This window comes from Chamaea fasciata, unplaced genomic scaffold (genome assembly GCF_029207755.1).
Source record: "Chamaea fasciata isolate MVZ Bird 193981 ecotype frontalis unplaced genomic scaffold, bChaFas1.0.hap1 SCAF_2, whole genome shotgun sequence".
NCBI classification, from domain to species: domain Eukaryota; kingdom Metazoa; phylum Chordata; class Aves; order Passeriformes; family Sylviidae; genus Chamaea; species Chamaea fasciata.
Genome location: NW_027094087.1, coordinates 100005200 through 100021952, shown reverse-complemented (window position 1 = coordinate 100021952; position 16753 = coordinate 100005200). Strand labels below are relative to the sequence as shown.

At 42.1% G+C, this 16753-nt stretch overlaps 1 protein-coding gene across 1 annotated transcript in view; it reads left to right on the top strand.

Moving 5' to 3' along the window:
- RBBP7 (RB binding protein 7, chromatin remodeling factor) overlaps positions 1 to 16753 on the top strand; it is a 36085-nt gene that overhangs the window by 10770 nt on the left and 8562 nt on the right. The window contains 1 exon segment of the mRNA XM_066177306.1: positions 15158 to 15864. Coding sequence (XP_066033403.1) covers positions 15158 to 15864 — 707 coding nt within the window.

Here is a 16753-nt window from a genome sequence, read left to right as displayed (position 1 = left end):
CTTCCCAGTAATAGTTGGTAAACAGATGCTTTTCAAAGCAACAGCTGCACTTTCACAAAAAACTTTAATTTTCTTTTACAATTCTACAATGAGATGAAGCAGCTGGAATGCTTTGGAGACAAAGAAGCTCATGAATAATTCACTTGACACGTAAAGGTGAAGTATGAGTGTCTTCTGAAGTACGGGTGTCTTCACTAAATAAAATTGCCTCTGTCAAGGGCAGCAAGAGGGTTTTGGGAGGAAGGCAATGTTGTTTCCATTTGAGACTCCGGAGAATGATGATTGATGATAAGGTGGAATTTAATGTCAGTATAATTTTTTTTTTACTTTTGTTTATTATTACCCTTTAAATAATTTCACTATAAAAATCACTTGAGTTCAGTACTCTGGAAAATAATGTAAAGTAAAAAAATTCAGCAAGTATATAGATTACAAATGCCTGTGGCCAGTGAAAAAGAACAGATTATGCCTGTTTACACATATGGCCAAAATTGCATACTGCAGCATACAAGGTGTTTTATCCATTTTTAAATATGAGGTGGTGCTGGACACCCTCCTTAGTGTTCCTGAGGGATGCCTGGGGTTCTGAGCTAGCTAGCTCAGAGCTAGCTCAGCAGTGCCAGCGTCCTGGGGTGGTTCTGCACCTTTTCTGTGGGTTGTAAGCACCTGCTGGAGCATGGTTTTGTTACGATCCAGCCAGATCCTTGGCAGTCTTCCCCACACACACACCCCTGAGGCAGAGCATAAACTGCAGGCACTTAACATCCTTGTGCTGTCTCACTGGCAGCATCATAAGAGATGCCACTTTGGTTAATTGCTGCAGAGCAGGAGTGCCAATTTGGCTCTGGCTAGTGCAGGATGTGGATGGAAGCATGGAGTCTTTCTCTGTTGGTAGGGAAGGCTACAGGGATCTGAAGCAAGGTTAGAGCCTGCAACTCTCCTCCAAAATACCTGTCTGCTCAGATCCAGTAACATCTCAGCTTTCATGCAAGCTCCTAAAGCTCAGACAGCTTGTAAGTGTTACTGTTGGTAGGTGTGAGGGAGCAGGCGAAGTCTTAATAAGGTAGTAAACATTGCATTAAATAAATTGCATAGAAAGAAAAACTGGGACAGGGCTTACAGAAAAGAAGATCCTGAATTACCAGCAGAAGAGGCACAGGCCTTCAGTCAGGGTCTCTCAAGAGGAAGATATGTGGAGGAAGCCATATCAAAGTATTTAACATGTTTTGGGGAGCTGTTCTAGAAATAACAGCGAACTACCTCCTTCCAAGCAGGGAACCTGCAAACAGGACTGGAGTAAAATAGAGTGAGAATTTGCAGGCTAGTTCTTCAGAGGGATTCCATGTGTGCACAACTACTACTTAATGTTAGTGTATTACTCACTAGAAAAGTTGAATATACTAATGCAGGAAAAGGCACTCTTACTCCACACATCATTTGAGAATAATCTTGTGTCAGTACAGTCCCCTGGGCAAAGGATGTAAAATCCATGTTAACAAATACTTTCTGTTTTCCAGTCCCACCCATATAGAGAGCTTGACCACTAAAAGTACTGAGGGTGTGTCCATACTGCAACAAGGCAGTATGGACTGCAGACATACTCCAGAGTGAACTTATGGGCAAGTGGTTTGGAGAAAGATGCTGTAGCATCTCAGGATGGCCAGCACACTGAATGTTTGCCTGAATTTTTAAATGGGCTTTATTGACCTATATTGATGTATTATCCCCTACAGTCCCTTCAGCTAGTCTCAAGCTACCCTCAGTACATCTGTTTAGGTTATACCTCTGTCTTTGCTTAGGGAAGAGATGCCATGAGATCTGAGACCTGACCATGATCCCATGGCTGGTTAAATAAAGGTGAAGACTCTGACTACAGCATCACCAAAAATCTCCCACTAAGTATTTTTTCACATTTCCACCCTCACCTGTGTGTATTTGTGAATACTGCAAATAGCTGCAGCCTTCTAGACAAAACTACCGTATTAAAAAGGTAAATTTACTGTCTACCCCAGCTAGATACAAGAAGCAAAGCTGATCCCACTGGGAAGCTTTTGACCAGCTTTAATGAGAGCTCTTCTACTTGCAGGTACTTTTTGATGACAGTGCATCACTGCTATTTTGAGTCAGCTTGAGTTTGGTGCACTGTGAAGAATTTGCTTACAGTGATTCAGCTGCAGTGCTGTTAGCAGCATTAACATGGACAGTGCTGCCAGCAGAAACCTCAGGAGCAAGGATAACTGGCATGATACTGAGAGCAATACAAAGCTGTTGACAAATACAGCTCTTAGTACCACTGACTGTGCTAAGCAAGGATGGAAGGCCTCCTGCAGTTTGCTTGGTACAAGCACAAGTGCAAAGTCATTCCTTGGGCTTTCAGATTGTCTGGCTGAACCAAGGAACACTATGGGAGGCTGCTGAGTGATGCTGTCTGGCTATGATCCCGTGCTAAAAATACAGTGGAAGAGAACTGCTAGTCTTTTCAGAGTTTTCCTCCTCAGTGTTCTGTGGCTTTTATGCTGTGCATATACGGTGCTGAACAGGAAACAGAGCACCTCATTTTTTCACTGAACCCCAAAGCTTCTCTGGTCTGGTACCTGTTTTGCTTCTAGCTGCATTTCTGTGAAGATGTTTCATGGCCCTAGCATGCTAGCAATTACAATTTATTACATCCTAGGAAGACCTTTACACATTCATTTACCTCTCATTGAGGACAACGGACAATTTATGGGACAAAAACATAACACCTGTTAAATTTTAGACTCAGTGAACTTCTAGCCTTTCATTCTTCATGCAGATTTTCTAATTCAGTATTTTGAAAGCTGCATTTCAAGACAAAAATCAAATAGTATCTCCTTTTTCATACGGTGGAAAAGAGAAACTTTTCCCTAAACCATCTCCTGAGTGACTAATGGCCATATTTCTGGAATGGATGTGAGTATCTTATCTTTTCTGAACACTCTTATCACCATTTCCAAGGGGTTTGTAAAGGATGACAAAAGCTGTGGTACAGAAATTACTGTGATGGCAGATTAGAATTCCAAGGTTTGTGTGGTTTTTCATTTCAGAAACAGTTGTAGGGATTTAAGATGCTGCCAATCCTTACTCTCCTCACTGCCCAGACCTGGTTACATTTTCCAAATCTCTTACAAGTAACATTTATGTGATTCTAAGCAAATATCATATGAAATCTAGCAGCTCAGGATCAGCTGCATCTCACAGTAATTTGAGTTCTGTTAGCAAGCGATTAGATTTCACAGTAAAGTGGCTGAAGGACCATTTTGCTCTACTGATTCCAAAAGGGAGGACATTGAAAATGTGATTGTGTACACCTTTGGCAGGAGGACAACAAAGAGTTGGTCAATAACAATTTATATTGTTGCAGCTATTCCTTTACTGAATATGTTTCCAAGACCTAAGCTACAATTTTGCAAAACTAAAGGGAATATATGCAGACTAAACTCTGCAGCTGATCACCAAGTTAGTTACTTCACAAACATTTTTCAAGTGCTGTGTAATTTTAGTGACTATTAATTTCTTGCCAGCCACTTAAATAAATCTAATCAAATAAACCAAACCTTTCTAAGAATCATAAAAGAAAAACTAGTCCCTTTGGCTCCACAGTCCTCATTACTTGGCTAAATGCATTTGTTGAGACAGAGCTCCACTAGACTGATTCAAGCCAGGATAACAAATCCCATATTCCAGATGACAAAACATTTTCCATCAGGCTATCTTTCAGAGGTAAATCTCTTATATTGGAAATCCATGTCTTGAGACAAAAATTTATTGTAATTTGAACTGAATATTCTTTATTTTCAAAGACAATGAATGTCAGTTTGAAATAGTCAATAACCTGCACAAAATGAAAAAGTGTCAAACCCAAGTGTGCCTAATCTTAGGAGAAAATAATGAAGTATAGATTTTAATGGGTCTTTATCAAAATTTCTTCATGTGCACTAAAAATAGAGAACTTGGGAAAATGTATGAAAGGTTCCATTTTATTCTGCAGCTGACCTGACACAGCACATCTGCATCCCTGAATGTATGCAGCAAGAAGAAACAGCTTGAAATATGTATTTGCAAGGCTTACATTAGTCATCATTAAAATGTTTATGTACCCTGAGTGACCTGCTGAAAAAACTGAGTTTGAATGCTTGGTTTGAGAGGAGGGGGAGTTTTCAGTTTTGACAATAAAAAGTATTATTTCTTCATATAAGCTTTGTATTTTCATATAAGCTATGAGACATTCACCCACCTTCCTCTTCGGGATATTAGGAGGAATACTGGTTAGGAAACAGGAGTAGTAGCCTCAGGTCAAAGGCAGGTATCCAGGCATGTAAAAAGATGTTCAGCTGACTTCACTGCAGAGTCATAATTAGTTACACTCAAATGATGTCCCTTGAAGCAATGCACTTGAAAGTAAATCTGGCAAGCAGCTCAAAGTTTTCTGGGGCCATAGCCTCGGATCCTCAGCCAAGTATGCTCAGATGTATTGCAAGTTTCTTTACAGCAAAAGGTGGGAAAACTTTTTTTGCCATTACATTGTATAAAGCTAGGTAATAGAAATACTAGAATTGGTCTGGGTGGAAATACACAACAGCACCGGCAGAAACAACAGAGCAAAGCAGCAAAGCCACAGCACTGTGGAAGAGCCATTCCCCTCCCTGTTATCTCAGCATTGAGACAGACCGCAGTCATAAAGATATGTGAAATGAAGAAACAAACAGAACAGGCAGCAATCTTATTGAATATTTATGGAGGATAAAATAAACAAGGTTGTTCAGCAAAAATATTGTCCCATAATAACAGTTGATGCCTGCGGAGTTTAAAAACCTGTCCAAACCCATTTGTTCCTCTCCCACAGAGAGGACCCCAAGAGATGTAGTAAGGACCTGAAAGCTATTTGCTGCTGCTTTCTGTGGCATGCAGGTGATCCTGGCCAAACTGGTCAGGAGTGCACATGTCTTAGTGCTTGCAAGTATGTGGGCATGAGAGTGTGAGTGGGTAAATCAACTTACTTAGGGAATTGTAAATTAAAATCATGTTCTGCCTGCCTATGGTCTTGTACTGTCTTTGCTGCACTAACAACCTATGAGGACTATGTATCTCTAGTTGTGTAATACTTTGCTGTGGACTTGCTGTTGTCTTGAGCTGAATGGATCAGAAATTCTGATTCTGTTCTCACAACACTTCCTTCAGAAATTTCAGGTTTGGGTAATTGTGGGCAAATAGAGTTTTTGAACATATACAGCAAGTCAAACCTAGTTAATGGTTTTGAAAGTGAAATTAGACAAGTTTGGGCTGAAATATTTGGCATGATTGCTTATGCAGAGAAAGAGCTGGCTCTGGTAACTCTGTTAAACTCTTGCAAATCAATATCCTGAATTGCTCTGGCCAGTGCAGATGCTGTTATTATACAGCTGTGTAGAGGAAAATGGCCCAGAAATCATCTCACGGTTCACCCTTCAGCAAACAAACACAGGACATCACAAGAAATAGCATGTTTTAACTATAAGAGATGTATTTTTTCCACATTCCTTTGCTTGTTCTTTCCATATCTGCTTAATTTTGGGGAAAAAAGGACAATTTTGGTGGAAAGCAATGTGTACACGCACACAAACCCAGGTATTTCCTGTCTTCAAAAAAATCTAGAAATAGCCAATAGACCACTTGCACAGAACTCCATAGCACATGCTACTGTAAAGCTTAGACATGGCTTCACCCAGCTGATGCACAGATATATGGTGCTTCTAGTCCTCACTTTCCCATGAGAAAATGAGTTTGCAGAATGCTGTAAACCCTCTCTGTATTTCAGCATTACTCTATGCAATAAGCCAAATGTTAGTTACTATGCAGTATATTCATTAATTTTCATGGAGTGTCTTCTTTTGCTTTTCTCTTTGCTTGGCAGCAACACCTGTGCCAAAAAAGGTTTGTTTTTTGTCCTCTTTTAACAGAAGTTCTGTCTGCTAGTATGAATTTCTGAAGTGATCAAACATGATCCTTTCAGCAGAAAGGGTCAAAGACCCATCGGTCGTCTGTGTCTTATGCTGAAAGATCACCTAATAGGCATTATCAAGGTCCTGATGCATTCTAAACACAAATAAATGAGAATCCTGAATAAAACTGACCTCCTGTATGGTACCAACTCCCAAACCAGCTCTGTTGCTCAACACTTGCAAGATTTCAGTGGCAGCAGCTGATTTCTCACTTTCCTCTGAGACAGTCGCTACTTTGGCACTTCTTCAAGCTTCTTGTAAGCTGCTGTTATCCCAGAAAAAAGAGGGGCAAGCTAATGTCTGAAAAAAACCTAGGCATCATGGCATATTATTACATGCTGCCCTACCCCACTCAGAACAGGTCTTTACACAGACTTGATTGTGCATTTATGTGAACAGCACATAAATGCCATTATCAGTTACTTAGAAAAATGCTACCTAAATACAATGTATTTCAAGGATTCTATTATATTAAAATAGCTTTATTGTCTTCATGGCACACTTTTGAGTCTTAAGAATGAATTACAAGTGTGACCTGACTCTTGTAACATGGGGCTTAGTATTCTTTTATCCCTTCTTAGGAGATGGGTTCTGTGCTTTCAATTTTGGCATTACTTTTTTTTTCCCCTTGCTACTAAATGCCCATGTTGCTACTTATTTGTATTGTATTACCAAATCTTTGTTGAACAAATGTGCCTGGGATTCGTGGTGAAAGGGGGGGAAATTTATTACCCTTAATTCTTGTAGCAGTTCAGTCCCAATGAAACTGGGCTTCTTCTGTGACCACCCTCTCTGACCACCATCTCCTACATAAAGAAGCCTTAAGAGACACAAATGCCTCACTGCAGGAAAAGCTGTGGGTAGCTCTACCAGTCCAAGGAAAAGTCTGAGGGATGAACCAGGTTTCACTTCTCTGGGGCCCACCTTTACCCTGCAGTTGACTGTGAGAATGTGCTACATTACTCCTTAATAACCTGTGGGAAATTCTTCCCTTCCCTTTCTCTAAGTGTATGGAGACTGGGGAGTGTTTCCACATTTCAGCCCACCTCAACTTCTTGTGTTCCACATGTTACTAGAATATTTCTCTTCTGAACTCGTCTGTGGGATCTGAAAGCACTCTTGGCCTTAATAAAACACATACAAGATCAACAGTATACTGCCCCTAGATATTTCCACTGCTGAGCCAAGTAAGTGGAGAGAAGAGACTGATGAATGACTCCATGGCCACACATGGGAAAGAGGGAAAAGTGTTTCCAAATGTTCTGTTAAAACTTGTAACAGTTTTTTATAAACTCTCACATTTCAAGTCAAAATCCCCTGAGATAAGACCTTCACTACCTTTAACTGTGTGTTTCCATATGTAGCACTGCCAAAATGCTGAGTAGGTATTTAAGATTTACCTTCAGTACATCATTTTAGCTTAAAAGATGCTTACTGTGAATCCAAAAACTTTGTTCTGAAATTGCTGCAATTGCACTGCAAATACTAAGCAGAGCACATAATGCTACCTAAGCAAATGCCACTGAGGCATTACAGATGATCAGAAACCAACATGATTAAGAAATATATGCAAAGAGCACTTGAAAGTCTACCAAAAAGCTATATTACTCTCAACAAAAAATGTCAAAGAAACAAGGTACTTTATGTCTAACACTAGCAAATGGTACCATGGAATAGAAGTGGATCTGTAGAGTAAAACAATTGTTTTTGAGGACCTTGAGTCCATGCTAAATGTATTTGATGAGGGTGTTACTAATTTTAAAATCTTTTGTCTGGTTCTGTATATCTGACACCCTAAGATGGATGGCAGGTGGAACATATTTTTGATTTAGTTTCTCTCAAGAAGGATTCAGTGACCAGTCTGCAGTGTAAACCAAAGTGCACTAAGTAGGGGCAATCACAAGGTTTGCTTCAAAGTTCACTCCTGGTCCAAACTGGGGTTAATGTTAACCCCACAAGAATTGCAGCAAGGGTTCTGAAACAACTCCTTTGAGAGGCAACCAAATTAAAAACAAAAAAAAAGCCAACTCAGACTTATCTGAAAAGTTAGCCATCCCTTTTTCTTACTTGCTTGTTTCATCCAGGCACAGCTCTCCCATAAGCATACACAAAGCCACGTTTTGTCTCTTTCAAATTCAAATTTCAATTCTCTTTCTATATTTTCTTTGCTGCCAGGGAGGTTGCAGCCATGAGAGCTGCTTATTTTGCACACCGATGATTGCCACCTTGCACTGCCCCGTCTTCCTGTATCCACCTGTCTTGTTCTCAGAATCCAAGAGAAAGACAGATCTCCAGGTCAATAACTGGCATCTTCCTTCAGAGTCTGCAGAGCGCTGACAGAATGAGGTGCTGCCCTGTGCCTGTGGCATGGAGATGTTACAGTAACACATAACCAATAACAGAACCAGTCTGACATCCAACCTACGGCATCTGCATCACTCCTCCAAACAAGAAACGGGGTGATTCACACCCTCCTTAACCTCCCATGTGCAATGGTTTTCAAAGTAAGAAGGAGCCAAAAATTACTTTTCACACAGAAATACGTTATCATGTAGTCTATACTTTTCTCCCTAAGCTTCAGCAAAACACAGGTCCTTCCTAAGAAACAGGGCAGAGGTGTTATGTTAACAGTTATCACTGCTCTATGCTTCCCCCACTGCACCTCACAGCAGAGAATCACAGAAAAACAAAACCATAAAGCCAAATGTTAGCATTCTGGGCATGGGGCTAGAAACCTGAGCTAGTATTAGCAGTCAGCAGTTCTGATTTCCTAAATTACTTTGGCCAAGTTGCTTAGGCCCTGTTTACATTAGATTTCCAGCTGTATGGAGAATATAGTTCAAATATGAAAGGTAAGATTTTTCTAAAGCCCCTAGTGCTAGGGATTTCCTCAGTTGATGGATGCTTAGTCTCAGATACCTTTTAAAGAGGGTCTCTGCAGTATCTCAAATCACAAGATGCTTTTAAAATTCAGGTTTTATTTAATTTGATCCAGTTGTGCTGCCTCTCAGCAAAGCAGCACTTTTTTTAGACCCTTTTCCTTTAAAAGAACCTCTTTGAAGAATATTTTACATGCATGTCAAATAAGGTCTCACCGGTGTCCCATGATAATGTGAGTTCCTGTACTTGTATTTAGCTCAGTTGTCTCCCACTGAAATCCTAATTATATATCCTGGTTATACCAGTAACTAAGTAGGAATTTTAAAGCTTTCCTCCCATGTCAGCAAACGAAAGCATGTGAATGGATTTTTCACCTTCTTTCTCAGGTTCTACATCTGCAGAAGACAGACAAGTGCCAGAGAGACAATACTTCCAGCTGGGTGGTTCACAGAACTGAGCACTCCAGACTTGGCAGTGAACCAGCAGTAGAGGGTTACAACTATTGACTTGCATGGCCCATGGTGCAGTCTCACCACTGGTGCAAACTAATCTGAAACCAGAACCTGAATGAACGAATCCTGCTCTTGCCCATGGCCATGTCCTCCCCTTGGTGCTAGGTTTAGAACCAGGAAGACATGCAATGAGTATGCTCAGCCTGATCATCTGGCTGAGAATCAACTCTGCAAAAAAAACCAAAACTCAGCTACCCTGGGGATCTGATTCAGCTCCCCACTGACCTCATGAATGTTAGCACTGGGCAGAGCAGAAGAGTGGTGAGCAAGAGGGGAGACCAGCTAATATTATTATGGTCTTAGACTGGCTTAAACTGTTCATAAAACTATCCTCTGAAATGTTGAGCAAAATGGCATTAGCAGAATTAAACGGGTGCACAGGGAATATAAGATTGTGTTAAGTACTGGCACGATAGGGCCGTGCCACTATCCCTTTTTCTTCCATTTCTGAACATGTGGCTATACCACTTCAGCTGAGTTACCACTGGGAGTAACCAGCAGAAAAAGCAGCAAAATTTATTTGCTTGGGTACCTATCAATTTTAGAACTGACTGCAAAAATCTAAACGGGCACCAGCCTGGTCTCAGCAGATCTGTCTGCCTGTTCCCTCTGCCCTTACACAATGTCCACACTCTGAATCCATAGTTCCACTGGCTCCAGCCTCTGCCTCCCAAACTCTAAAGCTGCACAGATGTCTGACATCACACCTGTCCGCTAATGCACACTCTGTGCAGGACTGTGGTTCTTGGTATTTCAAACCCTTGGAAAGAAGACAATATAAAAATCAAGATCTCTAGAGCTTCCAAAGACTGCACGTGAGGGTGTTCTGCCATAATGACTGAGTAACGCAAACAGCATAGACGAAAATCTTCATTACCACAGAAACAGGATCAGTGAGCTGAAACAGCTTGGCATGGTTCCTGTCTCAGTGGATTCACCTCTGAGATATCCCAAACCTCGAAGATAATGCAGTTATTAATTGCTTCAAATCTCAAAAGAGTAAGAGTGAAGAATACAGAGAGAAACCATCTGGTGACCTCAGAGAAGTCTCTGAAAAAGAAGGCCAGGCAGCTCAGGTGGGGAGAGACATTCCCGAAGATTAGAAGGCAAGAGCAGAGATCACTTTCTTTCACTGAATACTTGCAGAGGCTTTTAAGCCCTAGAGTGGAAGTTAAAGAGGAAATGGATTGTAATAAACAACTCCCTTTCACCTTCTTTGGCATGAAAGGCTGAGACTTTTCTGTGCTTCAGCACATCACTGAGAGCAGCAGTTTGCCTCGACTCCTTTCCATATAACTGAAAACAGCAGTGTCTGGATTACAGTCTTCTCTGATTCCTGTGACCCGGACACAGACTTGGAACTACCCAATTCATCCTCCCCAGTTTCCTCCAAGATCACAATGAGGGAGGCCAAGGCAACAAGGAACTCCATAAAGCCAAGTGCTGGAAGCTTCAGAAGTCAGAATTTTCTTTCCATTTAATTGAAAATCTCCCTGTTGGCATTAATTTGAGCATTTGTACTTCTAGGAAAATAGATTGTTGTAAAAATTTGAGTATCTGCTACATGTATCAAAAAGCCAAAGTATTTTCTGCTGAGTAAAATATTCTCTGCCATTTCTTTTAACATCCCCACAGGTCTGCAAGTCCACATATGGGCAATAACCTGTTCAGGCCAGAGGCTGCAGAGCTACAGCAGACTATACAATGAAAACACATATCGGAAATATATAGCATGCAAAAGAGCACATGTTGCAGCACTGTTTCATAAGATGATCTGTTAAAAACTACTCATGTATTCCTCCGCTTTTCTGTAATTCAACCAGTTTCAGTACTCTGTGCAAAATTAATAAAAGTGTACCAAGCCAGTTATATAAACATTGATATCTATTTCTCAAATAATCTACCTGCTATTCTACATGGAATTATTAAAAAAAAAAAGGCATAGAAAATGCTAAACAAATATCACAGAGCACAGAAGTAGCCCAGCAGGCCCAGTTGCTGAGGGAATATTGGCATGTTCACACAAGCAACAACAAAAAGTGTTCAACAGGGTGGGATTAGTTTTAGCTAACTGCAGTGCTACTTTGGGAGGTGAAGGAGGGGCTTGTTATTTGAGAACAAGCTTAGTTTGTACCTTACAGAATAAACATATTCCACTTCAAAGGTAAAACACTCTATATTCCTGAGTACTGAAGGAATCCACAAGACTTCTATAGGATTTCCTCTCATTTGCAGCTTGAAATCCAATACAATCTGCAGCAGTCAGCTGAAAGTGTGATAAACAGTGCTAGTTATCCAAACCCTGCAGCTCGTGAGTTCCCACTACAGCATCCCAATGGTGGGTACAATGCCACCTAGAAGGCGCAAGAGGAGTATTTGTCCACAACACTGGATATAATCCCAGTGAGTCATGCCTTCCTCTAAGTACTGGCATTCCCATAAATGCTCTTTATTCAATGCAAAGTAAAAGCTGCCATTTGCACGTGGCTGTGCAGCACACAGATGTTGCACATCAGGATAAAACACAGTCACAGCTATTTAGAAGTGAACTATCAGAGATGGGCTGTCATTAGACAAATCCCAACCTGCATGTCACAGAGAACATGTCCAAGACATGGCTGCAGCTCAAGATTTTTTGTGACAGCAGGATATTGGTTAGGTGTGATTGATACTGGGGAAGATGATAATTGCTGGGTAAATAAAAAGAAATATTGGATGAGCAGTGGGGAAAATAAATACGGTCAAATTTCAAAAAATTCAGAGTGAATGTTTGCATCAATTAAAATGAAGTGTGATTTTCATATCTACATGCTTTAAGAAAATTATGCTTTATTCCAAACAGGCTACTAAGACTATGCAGTGACAGCAAATATATTAGAGTATAATAATGTTGAGGCTGCTATTTTACTTTTCCAATGGACAATTTTGAGTTTTTGTGCAAACTTGTTTTACCCTACACAATTTTCTGACTGTGATGGTCATTCACAGTAATACCTACACTTACTTGCTGAGTTTGCTAAGAACATTCATCACCTCTGCATAATGTATAAGAGATAGAAGCAACAGCAAGCCAGCTAATTCTTTGCAGAATAATAAATCAGCATACCTGTCTTCAAGCTAAAATTAACAAGTGCATACAATTCTTCATAAATATATCTACAATTTGAAGCATGATGCAGCACATACAATTGAGGATGCAGGAGATGTGGGTTTTTTTACTGAAATGAAGATGCAGTATTTGATGCTTAGGTTTGAAAGAAGTATAGCTTAATAAAAATGAAGCTTATGATTCAAGTCACTCTTTCACTTCAGAACTAATTTATGGTGCATTTTACACATACTGCAAATGATGAACAACAGCCTTGGGTAATTGCTTTCCTTACAAAGTGTGGGAATCAAAGGATAAGTTTTAGATGTGTGGCCACAGATATGATCACACCAATGAATTGCAAATAACTAACACAAGAGTCGATGATGTGCTGTCTTTGATAGATGTAGTGTTATAAATTGTCTCTTCCATGATAAATCTCAATGGGAGAAGAGCACTTAATAACAGGAGTTTTGGTGCACAGATTTAAATGAAAAGAAAATGTGGTTGTGTGCAAGTGTAATTGTTAAGAAGGAGAAAAGAACTGTGCTGGTCATTTACCAACTATTTTGACTTCTAGATGTAATAGGTTTTCTTCACCAAAGCCAGTACTAGTTCTGGAACCTATTACAATCCAACTTGATTTCCAGATCCTAAACAGAGTCGGCAAAAATTTGTGGAGGATTGGGGAGCAATTCTTCACTTACAGTTCAGCCAAGCCCTACATAACATCATTGAAGAATAATTTTGTCTGTAATTTTTCAAAACTAATTTACATTTTCCCTATCATATTCCAGGTAAGCTGTGGCCACAAATACTGCTGTTTACAGCAAAATCACAAAGAGCATCACAGCCAAATGCTTATACGTGCTTCATCTTTCAAGGGGCCACATAATCACCCTTCTGGGAGAACTAACAGGGGTCCCTCAAAGCCAGGAAGCCTGACAGAGATTTCCTTTATCCATTATCTGAAGTTTAAGTGATCAACGCTCTGTAACAACACACAGGCTCTGAAAGGCTCAGTCTTCGCTCTGAAAATGTTTTAGGAAGGCCTCAGCACTTTGTAGGAGTAGACACATACTTGGCAGCAAACACCAAAAAGCATCAAGTAAGCAGTGCCAAAGGGAAGCTGGTGCCACATCTGGCAGGACAAAGTCCTGTGTCTGTGTTAACTCATGCACTCCTATGGAACTTCCATGCAATTTAACAGGATTCTCATTTTAAATAAGTATGCCATGCATAGGTACAATTCCAATCTGTGCAGGTTAAGGAGAAGATAAATATATATTTATTTAACTTCACCAAAAGATTTCTGTTTTTTAACACTCTGGTCAGAAAAGCAATGGTTTACTAGGGAAAGCTTCCAGTTAGAGGAGCTGGCGGCCTTCCTCAATCTTACTCCCTGATTCCCATGCTACAACCTTTGGCTGCTGTTACCAGCCTCGGAGTCTCCCGCCTTTGCTAGACATAAACATTTTCCAGAACTGGATTCCTTGTTTGAAAAACTGGTGTCCAGACCCTAGAAGGCTCAGTCCATGAAGAGTGTCCTCACAGAGGGGAAATTAAAATTAAATGCCAGCTATTATTTGGCTGTTTCCCCTCTCTCTCTGGCCACCATCTACACCTGAGCACAGTGAGCTCCACTTCAGAGTTGATTTCCTTCCCTTCTAGGACTCCAGGCATATGAGCCTTAGTTATACAGGATTCATCTCTGCGAGTTTAACACTGAAGCAAGGATTCATCTTAAGAGTGTAACTCACAACATGGCAAGAAAACACATGCTATTTGGAGCCAAAAAGTTCCTCTGAATCTTTACGGGCATTTGGGAGAATCTACCTGATTCTTAACTGCCTCTATTTCCATTATCATTCTGGAAAGTGTTATTAGCTGCCAGAAAGATCCACCCTGGTTAAGGCAAGCATTGTTCATTTAAGCTGAATTAAAAGCAGTTAAACTGAATCATAGAATCATAGAATGGTTTGAGTTGGGACCTTAAAGATCATGTAGTTACAACGCCCCTGATCAGGGAAGGGACACCTTCCACTAGACCAGGTTGCTCAGAGCTCCATCCAGCTGCCCTTAAACAATCCTTAGTCTACTGATAGCTGAAAGGAGAGATCAGTAGGGCTGGGCAGGCATACTGGTAAACTTGTATGTTTGATTTGGATGGTGGAAGGGCCTTATATGGCTGCTCAAACAAAGCCATGCCCCATGCCAGGGTATGAGACACCACCACTGACCCCATGAGAGAGCAATAGAATTTAAAACTCTGGTAACACTGACAGATCTTGTGTGGCTGACACAAGTAATGCAGTTCAGTGCCTTCCATGCCAAAACTGCAACTAACAAATAGTTCAAACATACGTATCTTCTAGAAAATGAAGCAATATTCAGCCCCATTGCTGAAAAAACAGTAACTATTCAGCTGTGGCCGCTGTAACCATTTTTACTTACGGATTTACTTACCTGGTCTAGTGGAAGGCATCCCTGCCCAACAGGGTAGTTGGAATGAGCTGATCTTTAAGGTCCCTTCCAACCCACATCAGTCTACGATTCGATGATTCTATCATTTCTAGTTGCGAAGGGGGATTAATACCCAAGTTTTTCATGTGATTTAGGGCTCATCAGGTAAGACATACTTAACAAACGCGTCCTCGGTGGCGCTGCTTTACCTACAGCCCCACCTCGCGGCCACAGCGCAGCTCAGCCGCCTCCGCCTTCCCCCGGCCCCTCCTCGCCCTCCCCCGGCCCCTCCTCGCCCTCCCCCGGCCCCTCCTCGCCCTTGTGCCCCACCCTAGCCCGGCAGCCTTTTCGGGGCCGGGGGTTCTCAGACCGGGGGTCGCCCCGCAGCACCGGAGCCCCCTGCGCAGCCTCGTCCCTTGTGCCCCCCGCCTGCCTTTCGCTCCTTTCCCGCCTTCTCCGCTCCGTCCCGCCGCCTCAGCTCGCCCCCGGCGCGGCGTCTCGCCCGACATGGCGGGCAAGGACGGTAGGAGCCCCCTCCGTGCCCCGCTCCGCGGCTCCGCGGTGGGGTGGGAGGGTGCCCGGGGATGGCGGAGCGGAGCTGGGGCTCTCCGGGATTCCTCCCCGAGGAGGTTCCGCGAGAGGTGGGAGCGGGGATGGCCGGATGCAGTTCTGTCCCGCCGGCCGCCCCCGAGGGCCCTGCGGGACCCCCGCTGCTGCCCCGTCCCCGCCCCGGTAGAGCCCCGGCCGGGGCTGCGTCTCCCTTCACCCCCTCCACCCTCGGTTCATCCCTTCCCTTCCTGCAGTGCTGGAGGACACGGTGGAGGAGCGTGTCATCAGCGAGGAGTACAAGATCTGGAAGAAAAACACGCCCCTGTTGTACGACCTGGTGATGACACACGCCCTGGAGTGGCTCAGCCTCACGGTGCAGTGGCTGCCTGACGTGAGCCGGTGAGAGACGAGAGGACGGGACGGTGCCGGGGAGGCGCACGGCTCCTTAGCTGTTAACCGTGTGTGTGCTCAGGAACTTGAGGATAAAAACCATGCAAGACGAGAACAAGTTGGGTTAGACTTCTCTCTGTTAGCTTGTAGCTCTTTATTTTGCTTACAGCTTTAAAAATCCTTCGGGTGTGCAGAAGCGTCGAGGAAAAGGTCACACGTTGATACTTCACCGAAATCTGGATTAGCCTAGCAGAAGGTCTTGTGAGGTGTGAACACAGAAATCTTTCTCAGTTTATTTCTAAATAAGAGATGTAGTGCTCATCTACAGTTAATTCTGATCAAGAAATCCATCTACTAAATTAGCTCGTTCTTAAAGACAGTTTTTCCTCACGTGCACTATGTGTACTCTTCTGTCCAAGCAATAGTATCCATAGTGTAGTATAAGCTTGATATCTTTTATGTCTGGACTTATTTAAGAGAATATTCAAAAACTGGTTCTTTGCATCCTGGTTTTGTCTGTGGTTCGTTGTTGAAGTCACATGTTTAAATTTCCCATTCTTCCACGTCCCCCTGAAAAAACGGTGGGCTCAGTTTAATTTCTTAAAGAGTCATGAAGATGGAGTTAGAATCTGCTTGTGTGCCAACTACTACAGAACTTAAATTGTTTCAGTAACAACTCAGGGCTGCACTGAGGTAGTGGACAAGGACTGGTGTGAAGTGGATTTAGGTAGATGTTAAAATATCTTATGTGTAAGCTTCATGCAGTTATCAGAGGATGGGCTCTTTCTTCTGTAAAGTTCCACTTTACCTATGGGATGTTTCACATGTTGGTTAGGGGTCACTTCATTTGGTGTACCAGAATGTTTGGGGAT